Genomic DNA, 27,436 nt, shown 5'->3' on the forward strand with positions numbered 1-27,436 from the left:
AAGAGCGGGCCATGGCTGCCTGGCTCCCTTCTTCAGTATCTTGTGAAGAAGCTCACATAACCGGATAAGGAGAGAGAATGGGATCACGAATTTCCACCTGCCTGTCGTCTGGCCTCAGCAGTGAGCAGCACGTGCTAGTGTTGCTTTCGCTCTTTGCTTCCTCGTGGACTTCTTTTGTTCACCCGCCTCTCCCCAGATGGCCTGTCCACTGGTAGTTAGGCCCTGGACCCCCATCCTCACCTCCCATGGCTGTCCTCTGCGGGTTCCTGGAGCAGCAGCGTGCCGGTTTGGGTTCCTGTGTGTAGGCATGTGCCCTGGAAGTCAGAGACGTCCTGCAGTGGCCGTTTGGAGGGAGGCCGGGGGGAGCTGATGAGAATAGGGCTACAGGTGGAGACTGGCAGGGGTGCCTCATGGTGGAGCTGGGTAGCTGGTACCCTTGTGGTAGGGTAAGGCCGGTCTCTGCTTGGGGTGGGTTTGGAGATAGCTGTTGATTCTTGGGCGGGGCCCAGCTCTGGGCAGGGCTGGGCGGGGTGGAGTTAATGGCTCCCTTCCCCTCCCCAGTACCCTGTGCGTCCAGCCTCGATGACCTACGATGACATTCCGCACCTCTCAGCCAAGATCAAGCCCAAGCAGCAGAAGGTGGGGCCGCCCGCTGAGGGCAGTGGGGGCGGGAAGAAAGGGTGATGAGGGTGGGAGCCGGTGGAGGCGAGAAGCTCAGAGAAGGGGCCACTGGAGAATTAGGAGAACCTGCAGCTCCCAGGGCCTTGAAAGCTGAAGAAGAAAAGTGTTCAGAAAGACAGGGCAGCTCCAGAGAGGTCAGGGAGGCACAAGGCTGAGGAATTAGAGGATGGGACCAGATGTGAGCTTAGGTTCCCAGGGTATGATGGCGGCAGGCGAGTGAACATGGAGTAGGTCTGATAGGAAGAGAATCTAGCGTCTGTCCATGGAGGGTCTGCAACTCTAGCTCCTGCAGCCACATGGAAGTGCCATCCTGGTATTGCCAGTTCTGCTGGCTTTTCAAGAGAAGTGGGAAATAAGGATTTTTGTGAGAAATCTCTTGATTTTTCAGTGTTGGCACCTAATTTAGACCCTTGGGAGTGAAGTAGAGGACAAACAAGATTACCAGACTGTCCACTTCCTCCCACAAAAAAAAAAAAAAAAAATTGTGACATTTTTGTTGGAATTTGGGTTTGTGGCCCTTGGTATGGACTGAAGTCCAGGGGCCCTTGTGAACATGTGTCAGTCCCGCTTCTGGGCAGGAACCTGGTCAGGAGGTAGCCATGGTGGGGTTGGGGTATCCCTTGGGGAGCCGTGCCTTGGGGTCCTCATAGCTGGCGGGGATGCTTGGTGCTTCCAGGTAGAGCTTGAGATGGCCATCGACACCCTGAACCCCAACTACTGCCGCAGCAAAGGAGAGCAGATCGCGCTGAACGTGGACGGGGCCTGCGCCGACGAGACCAGCACGTATTCCTCGTGAGTTCCCGGCCCCAAGCCTGTCCGGTTTCCCTGTGTTCACACAGGAGCCTCCCAAAGACCTTAAAGACATTGACCCCCTTTGCCCCGTCACTGGGCTCCCCACCAGCGTCCCAGCCTTTGGAGGGCTGGTCCTGTCTCAGACCCGACCCTCCCTGAGCTAACTGGTCCCAGAGCTCCCGCCCACTCCTCGTCTCTTGGTCTACAAACAAGGCCATGGATTTTCTCATCCCCAGGCTCCGCTCCTGAGACCCGCGTAGGCTACCCTGCGGCCTTGGTCCCTGACTGTGGCACTTCAGAAGGTGTCTGGGGGGTGGAGTGCGCTGTGGCCACAGGCCCTGGCTCAGAGCTGCCTTCCCCTGTGATGTTGCTTCTCCCTGTGCTCCAGGAAGCTGATGGACAAACAGACCTTCTGCTCTTCCCAGACCACCAGTAACACATCCCGTTATGCCGCTGCACTCTACAGGCAAGGTACCCGGGGCTGGGCGTCCCATGGTGGGGACATGGCGTTGTGGGGGCTGGGCAGGGAGAGAACCTCCCCAACCTGGTGTCCATCTCCCACCTGCCCTGAAAGCTAGACACCTGCAGGAGCCGGGCAGGTGTGGAAATAACAGAAATGACACATTGTCAGGGGATTGGAAGTGGCCACCTTTGGGGCCTGCTGGTTGGACACTGCCTGACTAGATGGGGTGGGGCTCCAAGTTCATTTGTCCTCCCGGGACACAGATACATACAAGTAGCATAATATAAGTTTGGGGACAGAATTTTGTCTTTAAATACAAAGTTTATGACAGAGCAATTCCATTCCTAGGCAGCATCTATCCAAAAGAAATGAAAACATGTGTCCACACAAAACCATACACAGGTGTTCACAGTAGCATCTTCATGATAGCCAAAATGTGAAACAACCCAGATGCCCATCCGCTGGATTCATGGAGAAACAGAATGTGGTCCATTCACGCAAGGGATGTTATTTGACCACGGAAAAGAATGAAGCACCGATGCTACCACGCAGATGAACCTTGAGAACATGGTGCTAAGTGAAAGAAGCCACGGGCTTCCTCACTCGCAGCTACGCGCTGTGTGCTTATGTCTCAGTCAGCGACCAACCACATACTCAACGGTGGTCCCAAAAGGTTATAATGGAGCTGAAGAAGTGGCTCACCTAGTGATATCTTAATGAGCCTGACCTTGTGTAGGCCTAGGCTAACTCGTATGTTTGTGTCTTAGTTTTTTGTTTGTTTCTTTTGTTTTGAGACAGTGTCTCGCTCTGTCGCCTAGGCTAGAGTGCAGTGGCACAATCTCAGGTCACTGCAACCTCCGCCTCCTGGGTTCAAGCAATTCTCCTGCCTCAGCCTTCCAAACAGCTGGGATTACAGGCACGCACCACCACGCCTGGCTAATTTTTGTATTTTTAGTAGAGATGGGATTCTGCCACGTTGGCCAGGCTGATCTCAAACTCCTGACCTCAGGTGATCCCCCCACCTCGGCCTCCCAAAGTGCTGGGATTACAGGTGTGAGCCACCACGCCCAGCCTGTGTCTTAGTTTTTAGTAGAAAGTTTAAAAAGTTTAAAAAAAACCAAAAAAACAAAAACAAGGTAAAAGCATATAGCTGGGCGTGGTGCCTCTTTCCTGTAATCCCAACGCTTTGGGAGGCTGAGGCAGGCAGATTGCTTGAGCCCAGGAGTTCCCGACCAGCCTGGGCAACATAGTAAAATCTCTTCTCTACAAAAAATACAAACATTAGCTGGGCATGGTGGCACACCCCTTAGTCCTAGCTACTGAGGAAGCTGAGGTGGGAGGATTGCTTGACCCTGGGAGGCGGAGGTTGCAGTAAGCTGAGATTCCACCACTGCACTCCAGCCTGGGCAATAGAGCAAGACTCTGTCTTGAAAAAAGCATATATAATAAAGATATATTGGCCGGGCACGGTGGCTCACGCCTGTAATCCCAGCACTTTGGGAGGCCGAGACGGGCGGATCACAAGGTCAGGAGATCGAGACCATCCTGGCTGACACAGTGATACCCCGTCTCTACTAAAAAATACAAAAAACTAGCCGGGCGAGGTGGCGGGCGCCTGTAGTCCCAGCTACTCGGGAGGCTGAGGCAGGAGAATGGCGTGAACCCAGGAGGCGGAGCTTGCAGTGAGCTGAGATCTGGCCACTGCACTCCAGCCTGGGCGGCAGAGCAAGGCTCCGTCTCAAAAAAAAAAAAAAAGAAAAAAAAAGATATATTTTTCATAAATTTATTTATGTATTTTTTTTTAGAGGGAGTCTCACTTTGTTGCCCAGGTTGGAATGCAGTGGCTCAATCTTGGCTCACTGAAACCTCTGCCTGCCGGTTTCAAGCAATTCTCCTGTGTCAGACTCCCGAGTAGCTGGGACTACAGGTGCAGGCCACCACTCCCAGCTAATTTTGTATTTTTAGTAGAGACAGGGTTTTTGCCATGTTGGCCAGGCTGGTCTCGAACTCCTGACCTCACGTGATCCACCCACCTCGGCCTCCCAAAGTGCTGGGATTATAGGCATGAGCCACTGTGCCCAGCCTATTTTTTTTATAAGTTTAGTGTAGCCTAAGTGTGCAGTCTTTATGAAGTCTACAGTAGCGTGTAGTAATGTCATAGGCCTTCACATTCACTCGCCACTCACTCTCACCCAGAGCAGCCTCAGTCCTATAAGCTGTTTTTAGTCTTTTATACTATACTTTTACTGTACCTTTTTTATGTTTAGGGATTTTGGGTCTTTTTCTTTGTGTGGTTTTTGTTTGTTTGTTTGAATTTTTTAATTTTTTTGGAGACCGGGTCTCACTCTGTCACCCAGGCTGGAGTACAGTGGTGATCATAGCTCACTGCAGCCTCTATCTCCTGGGCTCAAGCAATCCCCTTCCCTCAGTCTCCTGAGTAGCTAGGACTACAGGCCGTGCCACCACATCTGGCTAATTTTTTTAAAAGAATTTTATTGAAATGCGGTCTGGCTATATTGCCCAGGCTGGTCTCAAACTCCTGGGCTCAAGTGATCCTCCAGCCTCTACCTCCCAAAGTGCTGGGATTGTAGATATGAGCCACTGCACCCAGCCTAGATATATTTAGATCACAAATACCGTTCTGTTACAACTGCCTACAGTATTCAGGGGAGTAGCATGCTGTACAGTGTGTAACCTGGGAGCAACAGGCCATACCATAGAGCCGAGGCATGTAGTAGGCTCTGCCGTCTGGGTTTGTATAAGTGCACTCTGCGATGTTTGCACAATGATGAAATCATCTAACGATGAATTTTTTAGGACATATCCCCATTGTTAAGTGATGTGTGGCTGTACGTGAAATGTCCAAAACAGGCAAATCCACAGAGGCAGAAAGTAGATTAGTGGCTACCAGGGACTAGTGGGAGAGTGGAGTGGGGATTGCCCGGTTCTTTTTGTGGTGATGAGAATGTTCTAAAATTGATTGTGCTGGCTGCACAGCTTTGTGAATACGTTAAAATACATTGAATTATGGCCGGGAGTGGTGGCTCATGCCTATAATCCCAGCACTTTGGGAGGCTGAAGTGGGCAGATCACCTGAGGTCAGGAGTTCGAGACCAGCCTGGCCAACATGGTAAAATCTCATCTCTACTAAAAATACAAAAAATTAGCCAGGTGTGGTGGTACCTGCCTGTAATCCCAGTTACGCGGGAGACTTGGGCAGGAGAATAGCTTGAACTCAGGAAGCGGAGGTTGCAGTGAGCTGAGATTGCACCACTGAACATCCTGGGCAACAGAGTGAGACTCCATCTCAAAAAAAAAATACATTGATTTGTATGCTTTAAATGAGGAGACTGTGTGGTACATGAGTCTTGTCCCAAAGCTGGTAAAAAGTACAAGGTGCGGCCGGGTGCAGTGGCTCACACCTGTAATCCCAGGACTTTGGGAGGCCGAGACGGGCAGATCACGAGGTCAGGAGATCGAGACCATCCTGGCCAACATGGTGAAACACCGTCTCTACTAAAATACAAAAAAATTTAGCCGGGCATGGTGGCACACACCTGCAGTCCCAGCTACTTGGGAGGCTGAGGCAGGGGAATCACTTGAACCGGGGAGGTGGAGGTTGCAGTGAGCCAAGATCATGGCTCACTCTGGCCTGGGTGACAGAGCAAGACTCCGTCTCCAACAAAAAAAGTACAAAGTGCTTAAGTATTTAGTCTCAAAAGCAATGAACGAAACTAATCTGAACACTTAGGAAACAAAACGGGATAGGATCAAAAGGAGTGTCATATAACTCTCATGTTCTATTTAGAACCCATGTCTCAAGCGTGTGATTCTTGAAAGCCACATCCCTTGCAGTGGGAGGGAAAGTCATCGTCTTTATCAGAGGCCATGTGGACACTCCACCTAGTTCCAGCAGGGCGTCTTCCCCAGCCACAGTGGCACTAGTGGACTTCCTAGTGGAACGGGTGGGATTTTGGCAGGAAGAGGTAGAGGATAAAGAGAGGAAATCCAGGTGTGTGGGGTGGGACAGTAAGGGTGATCTGGCTGAGGCCTGGAGGGTAAACGGCAGGGTGAATTTGCCTAGTGTGGCAATGCAAGCAGTTGGGGAGAGGGGTGTGGAACCGGGCTAGGAGGTGGGACTGAAGGAAGTGGGTTGGAACAGAAGAGTCCAGGTTCCTGTCCTAGTCTGGGCTGTGTGCTTGTTGTGTCCAGCAGGGTCAGGTGGAGTTGGGGATGGTCCCTGGCCTGGTGGTCCCAAGACTCTAGGATTGGGGGCTGCAGTGGGAATGGGAGGCGGTTTGATGGTGGGCCTAGGTCTTCAGGGGACTTGGTGACTCCCTTGAGCCAAACTGGGCAGGTGTCTAGAGTTGGGTCCAAGCCCTTCTTCCTCCGCCAGGTGAGCTCCACCTGACACCTTTACATGGCATCCTGCAGCTGCGGCCCAGCTTCTCTTACCTGGATAAGGCTGACGCCAAGCACCGGGAGAGGGAGGCAGCCAATGAGGGTGAGCCCGGGATCCCCAGCCCTGTTGCCTGTCTGCCTTCATCCTAGTGGGATGGCTTGGTCCTGGAAAGAGGGATGGGATGATAGGATGTTTAGCAGGATCCTTGGCCTCTACCTACTAGATGCCAGAAGCACCCACCCCACAGTCATGACAATCAAAAATGTCACATTGCCCAGTATCCCCGGGGTAAAGGGGCAAAACTATCCCCGACTGAGAACCACCGGCTTAGGCAGCTCCCTCTGCGAGGAGAATTCCCGGCACCCTGGCCTCCTGAGGCTTCCCTGGTGGGTGGGGTTGAGAGAAGGGAGGTGGAGGCTCCCCAGGACTGCAGTCAGTGGCTTGTCTCTCTTGCAGCAGGGGACTCTTCACAGGATGAGGCAGAAGACGATGTTAAGCAGATCACGGTGAGCCCTGGCCCCTGGAGGAGGAGGGTTCTGCCTGGGTGGCAGCAGGACCACAGACCAAGGGGTAGTGGGTCTTCGCAGAAAGCAGGTGGAGCAAACAGGGTCCGTGCTTTTGAGCCTTGTTGCTGGGCTACCTGGAGGGAACAACCTGACTTGTCCCAACTGTACACAAGACAGAAGCCCTGGCTGGATCCAGGAGATGTGTGCCTGGGGCTTGGCTGGAATCACCTGGGAGCAGGAAGCTGGGGCCAGGGGCCCCGAGAACCCGCAGACCAGCTCTGCCATGACACCCGTATCTTAACAGTGCCAAAGTCAATTAACTGTGATTCTGTCCTCTTTCTGGGGCACAGATGAATAATTTCTGTTTTAATAGTTACTCCTGAATTTCAAAGATTTTTCAAAGAATCTTAACCTTCCATTTATGGTTTGTAAAGTTTTCCCTATTTAAGCGTATTTAGATTAAAATGAGTAGTACCAAAAGAAAAATGCTGCACGTAGAATGATGATACACAGGTATGGCTAGAGAGTGGTGAGTGTTTGGATGTCCTTGAGGACTGGGGAACACCGGCATACTGGACATGGAGGTGGCGCAGGGAGCTCATCCTCTTCTCTCCGTAGCTTATTAGGACCTTAGAAACTCCCGTCTGCTCTGGGGGACTTAGAAAAGGCGTCCTGGGCCTGTGTGCTTTAAGGACTCTGCCCGCTCTGATACCTGGGACTCTGTAATCCCCCTCAAGCCTCTGGGCTGGGCAGGCATGAGCAAGTATAAGCTGCTCCCTGGCGTGTGCAGGCAGCTCTGGGAGTGACACGGTTGGAACGGAATTTAAACGACCCATGCTAGGAAAGGAAGGGAGAGTGGAAAACCTTGATACGGAGTTCTCTGGTCTCCTGGCAGGGGCTGAGACGCAGCCCAGCAAAGGTCACAGACTCGAGGGTATGACCTCTTCCGCTTCCCGCCGCAGGTGCGGTTCTCCCGGCCCGAGTCAGAGCAGGCCCGCCAGCGCCGTGTGCAGTCCTACGAGTTCCTGCAGAAGAAGCATGCGGAGGAGCCCTGGGTCCATCTGCATTACTATGGCCTGAGGGTGAGTGAGGGTGAGCCGGGCTTCATGGGGCCCGGGGGGAAATACCCCGGTGCCCGGAAGGGTCATGGTGTGGCCTCCATGTCTCACCTTGAACTTAAGTCAGATTCATGAGTCATAGCCACAGAGAGAGAATCGAGTCCTGTGGACAGTTGACACTTCACTGTAGCTGAGTCACTTAGCGTGGGCCCCAGGGGAGCCAGAGAAAAAGATGTGAGTCCTTGGTTCCCTGGGTGGGGTTTGGCCCCTGGGCCTGGGCATCTCGCTGGGCTTGCGGTGGGGCTGGTGCCTGGTGACATATTTTCGCTGTAGCCCAGGCCCTAACCGCAGGCCAGACGCGGTCTCCGGTTCTGCCCTAGAGAGTCGGCCGTGTGCTGTTGCCCCAGAGTTCCCAGCACACCTGCCCGGGGGGATTTGTTTTACTATACTTGGTTTTCATCTGGTACGCTGACTTTCTTTACTTTTATTTTTATTTATTTATTTATTTATTTATTGAGACAGTCTCATTCTGTCACCCAGGCTGGAGTGCAGTGGCTCAATCTCGGCTCACTGCAACCTCCACCTCCCGGGTTCAAGTGATTCTTCTGCCTCATCCTCCCAGGTAGCTGGGAATACAGGCACGTGCTAATTTTTTTTGTTTTTGTTTTTTTAGTAGAGACAGCGTTTTGCCATGTTGGCCAGGCTGGTCTTGAACTCCTGACTTCAAGTGATCTGCCCGCCTCAGGCTCCCTAAGTGTTGGGATTGCAGGCGTGAGCCATGACCACTTGGCCCTGGTGCACTGACTTTAGAACCTAACCCTTGAAACTATTACTGAGTGAGGGAAGCTTCCAAAGACACCATGGGCCAGGGCTCCCAATATTTTCTGGGGTGAGGAACAACTCCTGATTTCTCTGGGACCTTCTTGGAAGAGATTTGTGTTGACAGACCCTTAGACTCGGGGTCGAACTTCTGGACGCTGCTGTTTCTTCCTGTGTGACCTTGGGCATGTTACCTAACCTCTCTGAGCCTCAGTTTTCTTATTTATAAAATGAGAGTAGTAATAATAGTACCTACCTTGCCAAGTTATTTTGAAGATGAGATAGGTTAGTATATTTACAGTCAGTGGAACAGAGTCCACCTCATCCTAGATGCTCAGTGAATGTTAGCCATCATTTTGTCATTGCTGGTGGTGTGCCTGTGTTATAGACAAGGCATTGAGGCTTGAGGGCTGGGGCTGGGCTGGTCATAAGGCCAGGAAGATGAGTGGCTAAGGCCATGTCAGAGGCCTTGGGGGCCGTGCTCAGGAGGTTGGATGTGGTCCTGTGGCTGGCCATGGAGTGGAAGACAGGGGAGGCCTTGGGGGAGAGGGCCAGGCCAGGGCCATCAGCTGAGGCTCCTCTCACACCCTGCCCTCCTCCAACAGGACAGTCGCTCTGAGCATGAGCGCCAGTACCTGCTGTGCCCCGGCTCGAGCGGAGTGGAGAACACGGAGCTCGTCAAGTCACCCAGGTGGGATGGGCTGGGCCAGCATGCAAGCTGGATGCCCACCCAGGGTCCCCGAGGGTCCTTGGTGTGGATCCTCCCAGAGGACTGTGGCCTCTCCTCTAGCATGAGGGTGGAGCCCATGGTCCCCTGGAGAAGGCCAGGAGGGTGGGCCTGGAAAGAGATGGTCCCCTTTTCTGTAGGGGCTCAGGGCTGCTAGGGGAAGGCAGGGGTGGGCTGTCGGCACCCCCTCCCCAGACCCTCACCTATGCGGCTGGTGAGGAGGGTCCAGCCTGGCTCAGCACTGAGCCTGTGCCCCTGCCGTGTCCCTGCAGTGAGTACCTGATGATGTTGATGCCGCCCAGCCAGGAGGAGGAGAAGTGAGTAGAAGCGGCCGGACACCCTCTCCCTTTCTGGGCGGGCCGCCTCTAACCCGCCTGCTCTGCTTTCCCCAGAGACAAGCCTGTGGCCCCCAGCAACGTCCTGTCCATGGCCCAGCTGCGCACGCTGCCCCTGGCTGATCAGATCAAGATCCTGATGAAGAATGGTGGGTGCCACCCCCTGCCCTCCCAGGGGCCCCAGTCCCAGTGGCTCCTGAGGAATGGACTCTGTGGGACACCGAAGACCAGGGGGCAAGGCCAGAGGCCCCTGCTGCCCACAGCCTGCTCAGCTTTGCAGCTGCATCCGTGTCTGGAAAGATAATGCAGGACGGCAGTGCTGCCGGCCCCTGCAGATGGGCTCGGGGTTCCTGTGAATGCAGGACAGTAGTGTGTCCAGCCCCCGCAGGCAGGCTCAGGGTTCCTGTGAATGTGGAACGGCAGTGCGGCCGGCCCTTGCAGGCGGGCTCAGGGTTCCCGTGAATGCGGGACAGTAGTGCGTCTGGCCCCCGCAGGCGGGCTTGGGTTCCCGTGCCATGCTTGCCACTTGCCTGTCGTGCTCTTGGGCAGGTCACTAACCTTTCGGAAGCTTTGTTTGTTTTTCTGTGAAAAGAGAAAAGAGACTAATGATAGCTCCTGGGGACCAATGTGAGGAATCAGAGAGGAGACTTCTAAAGTACAGGGCCTTGCAGGTGAACATGGACTAGGGGCTTTTTTTTTTTTTTAAAAAAAAAAAAAAAAAAGAGAGACGTGGGGTTTTGCTGTGTAACTCCTGGACGAGCAAGTGATCCTCCTGCCTCAGCCTCCCGGGTGGCTGGGCCTACAAGCAGACACCACTCACTGTGCCGGCTCACAATCATTTTCATGACAGTGTCTTCACTGGCACTGCTTCTGGGCACCCTCACCAGACCTGGCACCATAAGGACTGGTCTCCTTTTCTCAAAGGACTCTTGAGAGCCAGAACCTTTAGGGCACCGGTGGCTGGTGAACAACAGACCTGATCCTTGAGCTCAGAATGGAGCCCCAGATCCTGGGCTCGTCCTTTGAGATGCCACCATGAGCTCTTGGGAGTCTAAGGAGAGAGGGGAGCTCCGTGATATGCCCGGGATTGCAGGCTGCCTTCCTGCGGAGGACTTGGAACTTTTTTTTTTTGAGACAGTCTTGCTCTGTTGCCCAGTCTGGAGTGCAGTGGCACAATCTCGACTCACTGCAACTTCCGCCTCCTGGGTTCAAGCAATTCTCATGCCTCAACCTCCGGAGTAGCTGGGACTATAGGTGCCCACCACAACACCCACCTAATTTTTGTATTTTTAGTAGAAATGGGGTTTCGCCTTGTTGGCCAGGCTAGTCTCAAACTCCTGGCCTCAAGTGATCCGCCTGCCTCAGCCTCCCAAAGTACTGTAATTACAGGCGTGAGCCACCCCGCCCAGCCAAATTTTGAACTTTCCCTGGGCCCTGCCCAGGGCTCACTTGGGCAGGAACTGAGGCCAGCAGACCACAGTGATTGAGGCCACCAACTGGAGCCAGGTGGCTTGGGTTCACTTCCTGGCTCTGCCACTTCCTAGCCAAGAGATCATGGGTGAGTTTTGAAGCCTTTCTAGGTCTGAGTAGTAATATGCCCTTCCTCCTGAGGCACCCCTCAGTCTTCCTCAAGGGGCACTTCATAGAATCCTTGGATTCCATGAGATGCCCAGTGCCTGGCATGCAGTGAGCAGCCTGAGAGTGTCAGCTGTTGGCTATGGTGGGTGTCATTACTGTTAGTTATCACATTCTGGGGGTATTACATGAACTTGAAGCTATGCAGACTCTTGGAGGGGAGGGAAGGGCCCGGCGCCTCGTCCTTGTCTGATATCTCCTGCGTCCTCCTCAGTGAAGGTCATGCCTTTTGCCAACTTGATGAGCCTCCTGGGCCCCTCCATTGATTCCGTGGCTGTTCTGCGGGGCATCCAGAAGGTGGCGATGTTGGTCCAAGGGAACTGGGTGGTGAAGAGGTAAGTTGTGTTTTCTATTTTTTATTATTTTATTTTATTTTTTTTTCCTTGAGGCAGAGTTTCACTCTTGCCCAGGCTGGTATGCAGTGGTGCAGTCTTGGCTCACTGTAACCTCTGTCTCCCAGGTCCAAGCGATTCTCCTGCCTCAGCCTCCTGAGTAGCTGGGTTTACAGGTGCATGCCACCATGCCCGGCTAATTTTTGCATTTTTAGTAGACACGGGTTTCACCATGTTGGCCAGGCTGGTCTCGAATCCTGACCTCAAGTGATCCACCCACCTTGACCTCCCAATGTGTTAGAATTATAGGTGTGAGTCACCGTTATATTTTTAGTAAAGATGAGGTTTCACCGTGTTAGCCAGGATGGTCTCGATCTCCTGACCTCGTGATCTGCCCACCTCGGCTTCCCAAAGTGCTGGGATTACAGGCGTGAGCCACTGTGCCCGGCTGCATTTAAACATTTTTTAAATTAACACATAATGTACATATTTATGGGGGCAGTGTGAAATCTAAATACGTATGTATACAATGTAATGATCAAATCAGGGCAATTAACATATCTGCCCCCTCAAACATTTCTCATTTTTGTGTTGGGCACATTCAAACCTCACTGTTCTAGCTATTTGAAATTTATAATAAATTGTTCTTGATTATAGTCACCCTATAGTACCCTTTGTCCTGCCTACATGGGATTTTTATATCATTCTTACCATCTGCTGGATTCATTTCTGTTTCTGTTTTTTCCTGCTAACTTGGAAGTTATGCTGTTTGGGCTCATATATTGATTATCCTACAGTTTTCAGCTTGCATTCATGACTTAACACATTTGAATGTTAATTGCTGCTTTTTACCCCATTCCAGACTATTCAGAGATCTTAGAATATTTTATATCTGTCCTCCTTCCTACTTATACACTGCTGGATTGGGGGGGGTGTGTGTGTGTGTGTGTGTGTGTGTGTTTTTTTAATTTTTTACCTTTTTAATTTGCCGATCTTTTCTATTGTTCCAATTTTAGTATATGTGCTGCTGGAGAGAGCACAGGATTGGTATATTTTATATTTTATTTTTTGAGATAGTCTCGCTCTGTTGCCCAGGCTGGAGTGCAATGGTGCAGTCTCAGCTCACTGCCTCTTGGGTTCAAGCGATTCTCCTGCCTCAGCCTCCCAAGTAGCTGCGATTATAGGCGAGTGGCACCATGCCCGGCTAATTTTTGTATTTTTAGTAGAGGTGGGGTTTTGCTATGTTGGCCAGGCTGGTCTTGAACTCTTGACCTCAGGTGATGCACCCGCCTCGGCCTCCCAAAGTGCTGGGATTACAGGCATGAGCTACCGCGCCCAGCCTGGGGTATTTTAATTCTCTCTCTATTTTCAGCCCCATAAGACATTACTGTATCCAGCCAATCAATATTCTTCACTCACATGTTTATAATTTAGTCATCGTTCCTTTCTGCATCTCTGAGTTTCTATCTGGGATCATTTCCTTGTGCCTGAAGAATGCTATAGTATTTCCTTTAACGTGGGTCTGTGGGTGATGCATTTCCTTGGTTTTTGTGTGTGTGGAAACGTCTGTTTCACCTTTGTTCTAGGATTCTAGCTTGGTGGTTATTTTCCTTTCCCCGCGTTGGTATGATTTTGTTGTGTTCTGACTTCATTGTTTTTGTTGGCAGTTTCATTCTTATTCCTTTGAAGGCCGTCTGCCTTTGTTTTCCTCTGGCTGCTTTTAGGAATTTCTCTTTGTTTTTGGCTTTCTACGGGTTCATTTAGATGTGTCTCAGTGTGAATGTTTTACATACTCCGCTGGGGATCACAGGTCTGGAGCGTGTGGCTTGATGCCTTTCAGTAGTTTCTCTTCTCCTGCGAATCCTCCCCTAGACCATGTGCGGCCTCCACGAGACCATCAGTTTCAAGGGATTAGGATAGGGATGTCTGTTTTGACTTCTGCTTTATGTCCCCAGTACCCGCCTCGTTATTACCAATGCAGACTCTTGGTAAATAATGTGGCTACGTTTTACTTGAATTATATTGATTCTAAATGATGTAGTATAAATTGCATTAATAACTCACTTTTTAAGTAGTGTAGTTTAAGGTGAGCAATGTGACAAAATGTGAAATGTTGCACATTTTAAGAAAATACAGTGCCAAAAGCTCATCTCATAGTCGTAGAGTATATTCGTGTTACTGCCACGTGGTGGCGCCCTTGCACTGCTCCACAGACGCCCAGCGCAGTTTGTCAGCACCTCGCGGCTGTTGTCCTTTGTTACACGTTTTCATTGTGCAAGGCCTTTGCCATGGTGCATTGCGTGTTACATGGGACCACCTGTGTATATTTACACCACGAATGAATGAAAGCCAAGAGGGGTCCTCCCGTCACACACCTGAGGACACTGGCCCAGAGAGGCATGGGACTTGCCAAAAGTCTAGCAGCAAGGCAGTTGCAGAGCCTGGTTAGAACCCAAGCCTCATGGCTCAGCCCTGGGCTCTGCACCTAGCACTGCATGTGTCCCCTGGAGGTGCTGCCCCTTTTAGTTTTGCCCTGTCCTGGGGACTGGAAGGTAGGGACTTGGGGACTGTGGGCATTCCACCCGCCCCGGCACCTCTGTAAGTCCTACTCTGCTGCTGCCCATGCTGCCACGTCAGGGGACCCTGGGTGAGGGTCCTGTGTGTCCCTGTGAGGAGACAACGCAAAATCTATGCCTTCATTCAGTCATTATGGCTAGACTGCTCATCCTGTGCCGTGGACCGGGCTCTCATTCAGACACTGCCCCGGGAATGGGGGCTGTTACAGTTGCGCTCCCTGAATGCAGAGATCACGGCACGGACCAGGCTTGTTCGGTCAGCACCCACTTAGTAGGTACCTTCGCTGTGGTGGCAGTGATGAGCCACATCGGCAGAGTCTGTGTCCCCAGAGTGTGGCCTTGCAGGATGAGTGACGGTTGGTTGCCACGTGGACCTGAGGCAGGGGGAAAAGGAGGGCCTGGCAGTGAGGGAGCGGCAGTCAGAGCACAGGCGCCGTGGCGGGGGTTGAGCCGGGTTGCAGGGCCTGCGGCTGGAGCTGGGTCAGGGCTATGCTCTGGAGATTCTCGTGTCCTGCTGTCCAAGGCCCCGGCCTTTCCCCTGAAGTTCCCTGAGCCTTGAGTGCTGGGCCTGTTCTCTCCAAGGGCTAACACACCTCCCCTGCCTCTGACCTCGGTTCATGCCCACCTGCCCCTTTCAGCAGGTGGCCAAGGGCGTGCAGATGGCTTCATCCCTGGTTCTCTTGGTGTCGCGTGCAGGGACCAGTTGTCTTCCAGAGTCCTGGGCTCCTTGAGGTCCCGGGCTGTTCCTCACCTTGTCTGTCTCTGAGCCCGTGACCTCTCCCTGAACGTGCAGGGGGCTTAGGATGAGGCTGGTGTGCGTGGTGGGTTGAGGGGTAATAAGAGGAAGAACTCTTGGGGGTGGGTGTGGGGTAGGGGGGTGCTTCTTTCCCAGGTGTGTGTTCACAAATGTGGCTCCTGAGGGGAGCTCTCGGGGCTCAGGCCTGTACCCAGCCCACGTTGGAAAGAGGCGTGGGCTGGGACTCGGCCGGGAGGGGCAGCAGTAGAGGGGACTCAGGACAGGGACTGACCTGCCACCCTCACCTGCATTGGCAGTGACATCCTATACCCCAAGGACTCGTCCAGCCCTCACAGCGGCGTGCCTGCCGAGGTGCTCTGCCGGGGCCGAGACTTCGTTGTAAGTACCTTGGGTTCTCTGGACCCACGGTGGGGGCGTGGGAAGAGCGGGCCAGCGGTGCAGAGCTTTTGAAGACCTGGGCCTGGCAGAGGCTCCAGTTGGAGGCGGGTGTGAGGAGGCCCTGGCCTCTGCTTTTCTCCTCCTTCCCCTCAGAAGCCTGGAGTCTCAGGCTCGAAAGAACCTTCCGGTTCTCTAGCACAGTTGGGGTGGGTCAAGAAGCACGTTTCATTCGGCCTGAGTGGTGGTTTAGAAATACTGCCTTGGTTGTCAGATTTTATAAATTGAAATTTTGATGCAAACCAGATGTCTAGCTGTCAAGGGTAATCGGACTGCCTGACACCCCTGGGGCCACTTCCCCACAGGGTGCTAGTGGTCCTCAGTTCACCACAGTCCCAGGGTGCCTTTGCCTCCCTTGTGCCTGTCCCTGGAGTTTGGGACTCCTGAGCTGGTGTCTCCCTTCCCATCACCCTACCCATGGCCTCCCTCTCAAGGCCTGGAACTCCATGCAGCTGGGAGCCACAGTCTTCCTAGGCTTGGTGCTGGCTGAAGCATGTCCTCCAGGAGCTGTCCCGCACCCCTTGGCGTGCTGGTATGCCGTCCCAGTCACAAGGCAGCCCTTAAGCTGAAGGAAGCATCTGCCTCTTCTCTTCCCGAAGGAGCCTCCCCAACTCCTCTGGGCAGTCGGTGTCCTGGTGCCTGAGCAGCGTCTTTGCTCCTAGGCGTCAGCATGCACGATCACCACTCCCAGGCTTGCCTTCCCAGATAAAGTGCCGTTTGTCCCCAGCTGCCCCTGCCCGCCCCACTCCAGTGTGTAGACACTGTCAGAACTGGGGGCTTGGGAGGGGGTGTGGTCCAGTCTACGTTAGCATAGGTGATAGTCATCCATTCCCTGTGTCTCTCAGCCAGCCACCCTTACCTCTCCCAGTCACCCCACAAATTTAATCAGAGTGCAGGAGACCTGTTGAGGCAGAGTGGAGGCTGCAGGGGGCCGAGAGCTTCTGCAAGGATAGGCGGCCTCCCACCAGCCATTAGCAGCTACCACTGTGAAGTGCCACCTATGCAGAGCGCGAGTGTCTATGGCAGCCCCTCCCAGCCCGAGTCCTCACTGTATCCTGGGAGCCGGGCAGGGCATCTCCCGCCCCAGGGAGCGCTGTGGTCTAGGTGGGGTAGGTGGTCTCATGGTCCCCCTGGAAGAGATGGGCCTGGAGCTCCTTTATGGAAGAGAAAAGGAGGGAGGTGCAGAGCTGAAGGGACTGCCTGAGGCCACACTGCTGGGAAGAGTCAAGGCCAGGAGCCCAGGTCTGTCCCAAGCTCTGGCTCCCAGGCCTGCCAGGTGAGTTCCCGGGACAGTCCTGGAAGCAGTCTGTGGCTGCCCCCAGAATGTGCTGCTTCTTCTCCCTCAGATGTGGAAGTTCACGCAGAGCCGCTGGGTGGTTAGGAAAGAGGTGGCAACGGTGACCAAAGTAAGTGGTGTTTTTGTGGTCTGAGGCCCAGGCTGCTGCTGGAGGGGAGGGGGCTGGCTGTGCCTCTCACCCTGGGCCCCCTTCCCTCCAGCTCTGCGCGGAGGACGTCAAGGACTTCCTGGAGCACATGGCTGTGGTGAGGATCAACAAAGGCTGGGAGTTCATTCTGCCTTACGACGGGGAGTTCATCAAGAAGCACCCAGATGTGGTCCAGCGGCAGCACATGCTGTGGACGGGTATCCAGGCCAAGTAAGCACCTGGGGCTGGGGAGGGGCAGCCCGGTGATCCCAGCAACCCCACATCCCGGAGAGCACTATCAGGGCGGATCCGAGCAGCCTCTTGAAACCCCACGTCTGGGGAGAGCACAGTTGGGCTGGATCTGTGTATGAAGGGCAGGTGGGGGTCCGTGGCACCACACTGCTCCCCCACGCTCCTGCCCCAGGCTGATAGGCATTGCTGGCTGATCCCACCGTCCTTTCAGCACGGGACACACAGTCAGCACCTGCTCATCAGGGCGGTTGTGCTCTGAGGGCTCAGGGAAGAGGGATGTGATGGAGAGAGGGAGCAGTCAGGAGCAAGAGCCCGGGCCTGGGGGCCAGAGGGGTATTGGCAGGAGACTGATGGGCTCAGGGTGGTCGTGGGGCCGTGCACTGCCAGAAGAGGGACCCAGTAGGGCTGACAGAGCTCCAAGCCCGCGCTGTTGTCAGTAACCAGCACGTCCTGGGGCCTAAGGGGTGGTTGTTTCTCTTGTGAAGCAGATGGTAGGGGACGTGGTTTAAAGTTAATGGGGTTACTCTTCTTTTCAGACTGGAAAAAGTCTATAATCTTGTAAAGGAAACCATGCCAAAGAAGCCGGATGCACAGTCAGGTGTGTGAGGGGCTTTGGGCTGGGCGGCCCCGGCTCCTCACTGCGACTCCGGAAGGGCTGCTGTGCTAGAGCTTGTCAGGCCCAGGCCTGGAGAGGGTGGAGGGCTCTCACTGTCCACCCTCCACCCTCCACCCTTTACCCTCCACCCTCCTCCCTCCTTCCTTTCCCGCCACCCACAGACCGCAGCTGGTCGCTTGCCCAGCAGCAAGCCTCAGGGATGGAGGCTTGCGGATTCCAGGGCTGGGTCTGGGTTCCAGGCCTCTGAGGCCCACTCACCCCCTTGGGTCAACAAGCGGGCCAGGAAGAGATGCTCGGGGGAGGAACTCAGCAGCACGCCTTCCCGCATGACTCTTGGCTCATTTGGACAGTTTTCACTTCACTGATGGGGCGGCTGATTGCCGAGAAAGGTTGGGGATGAGACCAGGACGGGCCACTCGCTTCAGCCCCACGGTCCCCTGCTGGGCCTTTGGCTTCCGATCCCTGTGCCCTCCTGAGCAGTGCTGCCTCCCTCCTCGCAGGGCCTGCTGGGCTGGTCTCTGGGGACCAGCGGATCCAAGTAGCCAAAACCAAGGCCCAGCAGAACCACGCGTTGCTGGAGCGGGAGCTGCAGCGGCGGAAGGAGCAGCTGCGGGCGCCTGCGGTCCCGCCCGGTGTGCGGATCAAGGAGGAGCCGGTGAGCGAGGAGGGCGAGGACGACGACGAGCAGGAGGCGGAGGAGGAGGAGCCCATGGACACTTCCCCCAGCGGCCTCCACAGCAAACTGGCCAACGGGCTGCCTCCCGGGCGGGCTGCAGGCACGGACAGCTTCAATGGGCACCCGCCCCCGGGCTGCGCCGGCACCCCTGTGGCTCGGGAACTGAGGGCCTTCGTGGAGGCCACCTTTCAGAGACAGTTTGTGCTCACGCTGAGCGAACTCAAGCGCCTCTTCAACCTGCACTTGGCCAGCCTGCCCCCCGGCCACACACTCTTCAGCGGCATCTCGGACCGCATGCTGCAGGACACGGTGCTGGCCGCTGGTTGCAAGCAGATACTGGTGCCTGTAAGTAGAGCCCACGCTGCTGGGATAGGCGGATAAAGGGGCTGCCTGCGGCCTCTCCGGAGGGCACCTGCGCAGAAAGGAGCTGTGGGGAGAAGTTGGCTCACCTGGTGAAGGGCCTGAGCCCTGCCTGCCAGGGGGATGGGGGATGGGGGTGGGGAGAACCAGCTGTTGGGAGGCCACGTGGGGACACGGGAGGCCATGCTTGGTGAGCATTTGCTCTCATGTGGGCCTAGGTGTGACATGGGCAAGTCAGCTTCTCCGAGGCTCTGTCCTCATGAAGTGGGATCATGTTGGGTTTTATGTCACAGGATTGTGGTAGGGGCTACATAGGGTGTCTGAAGGCCCGGCCTATTGTCTAGCCTGCCGCAGGGCCTAGTGAAACAGGGCCTCTGCCTGGTTTCTCACCCTGTCCTCCACCAAGAACGCCTGACGGTTTCCTACTAGCTTTGCCATTGTTTGGAATGATTTAACTTCTAAGATCGTTTGATCTTCTTTGCAATCTGCAGATGAAGAAACTGAGGCTCCAAGGAATGAAATGTACGTTTAAAGGTCGCTACCTAGGAGGTAGTAGAGCTGGAATTTGGACCTCAGTGTAGTGGCCTGGAGTTTTGAATCCTTTGTGCTCAGCTAAGATGAGCTGCTTCCCCACAGCTGTGCCAGCACCCCAGCTTGGAGCTTGGGCTGGGTCCTGGCGGCCTCCCTGTGCATCAGAAGCAAGCTGACCAGCTCAGCGCTGTGCTCCCAGCACTTGCAGTGCCAGGCCTTGAGTGTGGTATTGCAAGCCTCCTGCCCCCTTCCCCATGGGCTGCTTTTCCATAACTGGGAGGGGCCCTGACAGGGAGGAGCAGAGTGTGTGCTGGGGACTGTTTCCCTGCGCTGATGATGGAGAGTGCCAGGTGCTGCCTGAGGCATACCTTTCCCATGCTCCTTTTCCACAAGGCTCTGCCCAGACCTGGCAGCAAAATGGGGTGAGGTGGGGCTGTGGTGGTCTCTAAGAAAGCACTGATGTTTTTCATTGCCAAGGTCAGGAGCGCCTGCAGCCTTGGGTGATGATCTGAGGCCAAAGCCCATCCCTGTATATGAGGAATAGAAACTAGGACAGGAGGCCCTGTGGCACCTAGGCTGTGTCAGGGGATTGGCCCTGCTGGCAGGCAGCCCCCTGTGGGAGGTACTGGCGGGGTCTGGGCTCCTACCCACCCAGCACATGGGTCTGGATTTCCACAAGCTCACCTTTCTTCATGAGCTGGGCCAGGCTAGGGAGGACACCTGCCTGACATTAGCAAGGTTGTTTTGGGCCGCTGGAGTGGACAGAGGTGAGGGGTGGGACATGGCCACCCTCAGACACCCCCACCGCTCCTTCCGGACCCCCTCTGTCCATGTTGCTTTGGGGTGGGGCTGGCGTCTTCAGGAGGCACCATGGCCCTAGCTGTAACGCTCTCCTTGCCATCCTGACAAGGAGACTGTATCGTAATCACATCCAAGATGTAAGAGACCTCAGATCCCAGCCACTTCTGTGTTCTACGTGAGGGAGCTGAGGTCCAGGGCAAGCGAACAGATCGAGGACTTGACTTGAACTCCTGGTTCTGCTGCTTACTAGCTGTGTGACCATGGACAGTGAGCTAAATCTCTCTGAGCTTACTTTTCCCCACGTACTACCTCCCGTTTCTAATGCTTAAATGCAAGTGTGTACTGGAGGCCTCACAGGGCTTTTACTGGTAATAACCATTATTACTACTTGTGTGATGGAACCAGGACTGGAAACTACCATCCCAGACGCCCCCTCCCTGTCCCCTTCTCTCCAGGACCCAGGCCTGTGTCACACTCGTCCTGGTCCACCTTTGGACAAAGTGGCCTGGATTGCTTGGGAGTCAGGCAGTGCCTGTAACCCACACTGACACGGTGCGTGTGGGAAGCAGTTGAAAAGAATCCCCAGGGTACCCTAAAGGAGTTATGGGGAAGGGGGCACCCCTCCATCAGGGTTGGCGTCTTCAGGAGGGAGGACTCTGGGTGTTAAAGCAGAGTTGAGTTGGTGCCAGTCTGATAGGGAAACAGACGCAGCTTCCCCACTGTATGGAGGATATGTGCAGACTCGAAGCTGGGCATTTCACTGGGCCCATCACACTCCCCCTTTCTCTTGCTGGAGCCCTGTCAGGCCCTGGGGGGGTGTGCTGGCCTCCTCCCCATGGTGAGGTGACAGGCGCAGGTTTGTGGCTGCCCAAGGCTGGGATTGGAACTCACGTTCCTGCATCTGGGCTGGGGCACACAGGGAGTGGTGAGGCAAGCAAGTGGATCCATGGGGTAGAGATGGAGAAGCAACTCACACCTGGGCCTTGGTCAGTTTCCCCCACAGACTGCTGCTTCCCCGGATGAGCAGAAGGTGTTTGCCCTCTGGGAGTCTGGAGACATGAGTGATCAGGTGAGGTGAACTTTGCTGTCATCTTCCCCAAGAGTAGGGGGGTTTCCTGCAGGGTTGGAGGCCTTAAGGGACATGTGCACCCGAGGTGCAGCCACACAATGCAGATTTTCTGGCACACTCGGTTTTAAATATTCTGCTGCAAGTCTGTACGCTGACAAAATAAGCTGTATCTGCTAATAGTCCGAACCTAAACCAGTGGTTCCCAGATGCCAGTCTGTGAGCCAGCTCCATCAGAATCATCTTTTAAAAAATACAGGCTGGGCATGGTGGCTCATGCCTATAATCCCAGCATTTTGGGAGGTCAAGGCGGGTGGATTACCTGAGGTCAGGAATTCGACACCAGCCTAACCAATATGGTGAAACCCCATCTCTACTAAAAATACCTGTGGTGGCGGGAGGCTGAGATAGGAGAATTGCTTGAACCTGGGAGGTGGAGGTTGCAGTGAGAACCGAGATTACACCACTGCACTCCAGACTGGGCGACAGAGCAAGACTGTGTCTCAGAAAAAAAAAATACATAGATTCAGTTCCGTTCAGTAGGTGTGGGGTACTGTCCTGGGTATCTGAATTTCTGTAAAGCTTCCTGAGCGACTCTGATGCCAGCCAGGCTTACAGAGCGCTGGTGGCGCACATTTCTCAGGTGGCCTCTGGCAGCAGGAATCAAAAGGATTCCTTGTCAGGTCTCAGGTTCTGGACTTTTAGGTTAAAGAAATTGGTCGTTTTGCCTCTAGTCACACCGTGGCAGGGAGGGTCACAGGTGTCCAGTGCCCAGAAATGTGAGTGGAAGCAGCAGCACCTTGTGCATGTGTGGTGCAGTCACGGACCCTGCATCCCAGAAGCTTTTCTTAGGCCGTGAACGTACCTAACTTGATGGTCAAAACGCCAGTCAGTCTGACTGTGTCTAGGTCCTGCTCCTAAGGTGTGGGGAGCAGGGAGTCAGCAGAAGTCCCACTGAGCTCTCTGTCCCCAGTTGCCGCTTAGGGAAGCCAACTGGCAGACTGAGGATCTAAGGGGCTGGGGCCTCTTCCTGACCTAGCTTGAGTGCTTTTGGCCGGAATAGAGGGTATCTGAAATACTTTGATAAGAAAAAGGAAAAAAAAAGTCATAAATGCAGATTTGTAAACATCAAATCAGACTAAAAGTTTTAATAGGAAAGCTCTTGCACTGCCTGACCTGACTGCCACCCCTCAGAGGTGACCATTTTTATTACTACTTTTTTTAATACAAACAGGGTCTATGTTGGCCAGGCTAGTCTTGAACTCCTGGCCTCAAGCAGTTCTCCTGGCTCAGCTTCCCAGAGTGCTAGGATCACAGGCATTTAAATCACCAAAAGATACCACTAAAACAGCTGCCCCCATTAAAAAAAAAATCAGCTTGTCATTAGTAATGGGCTTCCCATTGTGGTGGATGAGATTTAACTCTCAACTATTTTAGGAGACTGTAGAGATAGATAGGTTATGCCAATTTTTTTTTTTTTTTTTTGAGATAGCATCTGAGATAACCTCTGTCACCTAGGCCTGGAGTATAGTGGTGCCATCTCAGCTCACGCCTCCCATGTTCAAGCAATTCTTGTGCCTCAGCCACCCGAGTAGCTGGGATTACAGGCTTGTGCTGCCACACCCAGCTAATTTTTGTATTTTTAGTAGAGATGGGGGGGGGTATCACCACGTTAGCCAGGCTGCTCTCGAACTCCTGGCCTCAAGTGATCCGCCCACCTTGGCCTTCCAAAGTGCTGGGATTACAGGCATGAGCCACCATGACCGGCCTTTACTTCTTTTTAATTGGCTATCATTGTTTATAGCACTGTCACGGAATGAACTGAAAATCCTTTCATTGTAGAGCCAAACAAACATCAGTAATATATACTATGATTGCATTTCCTTGTTCACTACTTCCTGTTTTCACTTGTGTAATTTTCTGAACACATGTGTACCAAGGGTGATACTTTGCTTAATTAAGCCTGGTTCTCTGGAAGCCTCTCCCTCTGCTTCTCCAGTGAGACTGGCTCTTCGCCATGGCTGTTGCTGAATTGTGGAATCTCTGCTTCTTCCTTGCTTTAGCTTCTAAAGAGACAGGAGTTGTCTGCATTCTTTCATGTCTTAAAATGGCTTTCTTTTAACCTTCAGTATTACAATACAGTATTACTGTTTGGGACTAGACTTTCAGGAGGCAAATGCTACTTTATGTAGCAGTCTCAACTGTTTACATGAACCATAGCAAAAAAAAGAAAAAAAAAAGAATCAAATCCATCTTCTCTTAATGTTTGCAGAAAGATGCAAACAAAACCAGCTAAGTATGGAACAATGTGTAAGTAAGGTTATCACACTTTGATGTAAAAGTTTCTATTTTTACGTGATCAAATGATTTGCCTCTCAAAATTCTAGTCCCAGACAAACAGTAATACATAAAGCATCTTTTGTCTTTTTTTCATCCAGGCTGGAGTACAGTGGCACGATCTCGGCTCACTGCAACCTCCGCCTCCCGGGCTCAAGCAATTCTCTTGCCTCAGCCTCCTGGTAGCTGGGATTATAGGCATGTGCCACCACGCCTGGGTAATTTTTGTATTTTTAGTAGAGACGGGGTTTCACCATGTTGGACAGGCTGGTCTTGAACTCCTGACCTCAGGTAATCCGCCCGCCTCGGCCTCCCAAAGTGCTGGGATTTCAGGCGTGAGCTGCCGTGCCCGGCATGAAGCATCTTTAAGAGAGTTTCCATTGTTTACGTTTTCAGAGTTGTTGAAATTCCATAACATTCCCCTTCTTGGTCTTTTAAATTTGGCCTGTATTCTTTCCTTTATACCAAACTGCAGAATTTTTCATTATTCTGTATATCAGTCAGTGCAATTTCAGCTGTGCCCTGGTATAGGTCATTATTGTACTAGACAATTGAGTTCTTACAAAATCCTGTGAGTTGTTAGACTTTTTTGTGGTCTTTCAGAATTCTTATGACAGATATTAGACATACTGAATTCAGTATTTTCTATTCAATTTTTATTTTGGGGTGTAACGTATTTTACGGCATCCTGTTTCATGGATGCAGTGGCATGTTTGTGTGTTAAGACTTCACACCAATTTTGACACCCTCTTCTCATCTCTGTGCAGCTTAGATGGTGGCTTCGCCTGCCTGCTAACTCCGACGCACTCCTGCATTTTACCGTGCAGAAATACGTTCAAGCCACTCATCCTCTCATGTCTCTTCACCAGTTCTTTTGTTATGCTGGCATATACCTTTATTTTTATTTATATTCAAGTTTCCACACAAAGCGTTAATGCCTTTACTTTTATTTATGCTTTTATTTCTGTACACTGTCTTGCTGGGTCTCTAGAGATGACTTGGCTCATCTTTAACCAGAGGTACTGGATGAGGGTTTTTAATCAGAGACTGCAACACAAAGTTAGGTGCATGGCTTGGGTGTCTTGTTCAGGGATGTTTCTCATTTTAGATCACTGTTTCCCAGAATAACGTGTTTTTGCTACTAAAGCATCGACAGGTTTTGCTTGAAATTTTTTCCAAAAATTACCGGGTTCGCCGAAACATGATCCAGTCTCGGTTGACTCAAGAGTGTGGAGAAGATCTCAGTAAACAGGAGGTGGATAAAGTACTAAAGGTACCTCCATTTTGTGCATAACAATATCAAAGACTCTGAAAGGGGCTGACAGCATGGAGAAGGGACTCTAGTGTCTTTGTGTATATGAAATCAGGCTTCCTTGGGACCCCCTCCCCAGACAGTCTTGTCTTCAGCAACTCTTAATGATTGGCATTGGTTAGGGAAGGGGGTATGTGCAAGAGGACTGACCCCTTCAAATAATATAGTCACAGGGGTGTCCAAAGGAAAGAACACAGCCATGGGTGCTTAATTTCTGTTTCTGATTGGGCCAGTAATGCCCCTTTCTCATCCCTCTTCTCTGCTTATCACTAGAGACAGAAACTAAAAACCATGGCTTCAGGCTGCTAAAAGCCTAAAACGAAATAGAACAACAAAATACAGTGGGTTGGGTGAGCTTGGCAGTGGGTAGGCATCTTCTAAAATGATAGGGCCTAGTTGAGAATCCTCACTCCACTCCCCCTTGAATTTTGAACTACTCTTCTGATTGTTGCCATAGCCACATACATGACTCTCAGTAGAATCCATTCTTAAATTTGGTTTAAAAAGGAGTATCTGTTTACTATATATGAAAGCACCTAATGTTCAAGCTATAATGCTTTTCTGAAGTGACTGTAGTACAAATACCAACCATATATTGCAGCAACACTGAGACACAGAAAACTGATGACGGTGTCTTGTTTTGATTAAACATCCAGAGCCATATAAGTAATACTATTTTTTAAGCACCCTTGTTCTGGGCATGTCAGTATTTGTATTTCATAGATCCTCACTTTTTTTTTTTGAGACAGAGTTTCGCTCTTGTTGCCCAGGCTGGCGTGCAATAGCACACTCTCAGCCCACTGCAACTACCACCTCCCAGTTTCAAGCAATTCTCCTGCCTCAGCCTCCCAAGTAGCTGGGATTATAGGCCTGAGCCACCATGCCCGGCCCACCCTCACTTTTAAAATACCCCTGAGGAATGGCTGGGCACAGTGGCTCACGCCTGTAATCCCAGCACTTTGGGAGGCCGAGGCAGGAGGATCACCTGAGGTCAGGAGTTCGAAGCCAGCCTGACCAACATGGAGAAACCCCATCTCTACTAAAAATACAAAATTGGCCGGGTGTAGTGGTGCATGCCTGTAATCCCAGCTACTTGGGAGGCTGAGGCAGGAGAATCGCTTGAACCTGGGAGGCGGCAGTTGCGGTGAGCCGAGATTGTGCCATTGCACTCCAGCCTGGGCAATAAGAGCGAAACTCTGTCTCAAAAAAAAAACTACCCCTGAGGAGAGGGTGGCTGGTAGTAACCATGGTGGTATGCTTAGGCAGTTTTTGATTTCCTATTTGTGTTCTATTCACTGATCATAAATCAAGTGTTGATATTGTGGACAGAATGTAGTTAGCTCCCTTACCTGCAAAAATCTGCACTTACCCTGTTTCTCTCTCATAGGACTGCTGTGTAAGCTATGGTGGCATGTGGTACCTTAAAGGGACAGTACAATCTTGACAATAGTAGCAAACCACTAACCCAGCAAATCTAAGCCCAAGGAAGAAGGGCGGAACCAGAAGTAGAGCCTCGACTTGCTTCAGACGACACAGAGCAAGAGGAACTGACCATCTCATGGCCTGTGGCATTGCATGGTGCAGTGGACAGAAGGGATTATCCTCAGCCAGTAGCAGGGTCAGCTTAAGTTAGATCACTCCCAGAAGAGACCAGCTGGGACCTTCTTTGCAGTACTATTTGAAATTTCTGATGTATTTTGCTTATTATTTGGTTTCATTCTCATAATAAAGAGAGTGTATACTGACATGGGCAGGATGATAAAAATCATGATTTAATATTTTCTTTTGTAAACTTAATGCCAACAAGGTCTAAGTTATGTTTACAACATGAAGAAAACCTCAAAGTTTTTAATTTTTAAAATGCCTAGAAGACAATATTTAGTCTTGAATTATCTATCTGCTAAGACCTCCACCAATTTCATTAAACCAAATTGAATTATTCTACTCTTGGGATTCTGTGGCCACTTTACCTTTGACAACAACCTACTTTATGTAGCAGTCTCAACTGTTTACATGAACCATAGCAAAAAAATCAGAATCAAATCCATCTCCTTTTAATGTTTGCACAAAGATGCAAACAAAACCAGGTAAGTATGGAACAATGTGTAAGTGAGGTTATCACACTTTGATGTAAAAATTTCTATTTTGTGTATTTTTAAAATAAACGCTAACACTAAACTAGCATCATGGTGCTATCTTCAAATGATTACAGAAAGGCGATCTTGTTGGGCTCAGCGTTACATGTATCTAGAGGGAACAGAGCTAATGGAGGGAAACAGAGCAGCACTGTCTACTAGAAAGAGGTGAGTCATGTACGTAATTTTGAAAGTTTATAGCAGCCACATTAAAATAGTTTAAAAAGGTCATTTTAGCATATTATTTAGCCCAAAATATCTAAAACATCAACATATAATAAAAATATTAATTTTACCTTTTTTTGTACCAAGTCTTCAAAATCTGGCATTTTACACTTTCCTCAACACTCTCAATTTGGACTAGCCACATCGTAAGTGCTCAGATGCCACATGGGGCTATTTGCGACA

General features: G+C 51.9%; 1 protein-coding gene across 6 annotated transcripts in view; it reads left to right on the forward strand.

Annotated features, from left to right (window-relative positions):
* The window catches only part of POLR3E (polymerase (RNA) III (DNA directed) polypeptide E (80kD)), a 37,645-nt gene extending 10,568 nt beyond the window's left edge, over positions 1 to 27,077 (forward strand). For 3 of the 6 annotated variants that reach the window (XM_011987915.1, XM_011987918.1, XM_011987917.1), the window contains 18 exons: positions 562 to 639; positions 1,358 to 1,473; positions 1,862 to 1,944; positions 6,333 to 6,440; positions 6,795 to 6,844; positions 7,807 to 7,926; positions 9,327 to 9,412; positions 9,721 to 9,765; positions 9,841 to 9,932; positions 11,633 to 11,753; positions 15,380 to 15,461; positions 16,865 to 16,924; positions 17,016 to 17,173; positions 17,731 to 17,792; positions 18,311 to 18,831; positions 21,170 to 21,247; positions 24,729 to 24,854; positions 26,281 to 27,077. In XM_011987915.1, the coding sequence (XP_011843305.1) occupies positions 562 to 639; positions 1,358 to 1,473; positions 1,862 to 1,944; positions 6,333 to 6,440; positions 6,795 to 6,844; positions 7,807 to 7,926; positions 9,327 to 9,412; positions 9,721 to 9,765; positions 9,841 to 9,932; positions 11,633 to 11,753; positions 15,380 to 15,461; positions 16,865 to 16,924; positions 17,016 to 17,173; positions 17,731 to 17,792; positions 18,311 to 18,831; positions 21,170 to 21,247; positions 24,729 to 24,854; positions 26,281 to 26,337 (2,043 nt within the window). In that variant the 3' untranslated portion in view covers positions 26,338 to 27,077. The remainder of the gene's footprint in view (positions 1 to 561; positions 640 to 1,357; positions 1,474 to 1,861; positions 1,945 to 6,332; positions 6,441 to 6,794; positions 6,845 to 7,806; positions 7,927 to 9,326; positions 9,413 to 9,720; positions 9,766 to 9,840; positions 9,933 to 11,632; positions 11,754 to 15,379; positions 15,462 to 16,864; positions 16,925 to 17,015; positions 17,174 to 17,730; positions 17,793 to 18,310; positions 18,832 to 21,169; positions 21,248 to 24,728; positions 24,855 to 26,280) is intronic. The other 3 variants (XM_011987916.1, XM_011987919.1, XM_011987921.1) reach the window with 3 other exon arrangements.
* Positions 27,078 to 27,436: the final 359 nt, after the last annotated feature.

This window comes from Mandrillus leucophaeus, unplaced genomic scaffold (assembly GCF_000951045.1).
Source record: "Mandrillus leucophaeus isolate KB7577 unplaced genomic scaffold, Mleu.le_1.0 Scaffold32, whole genome shotgun sequence".
Lineage (NCBI taxonomy): Eukaryota > Metazoa > Chordata > Mammalia > Primates > Cercopithecidae > Mandrillus > Mandrillus leucophaeus.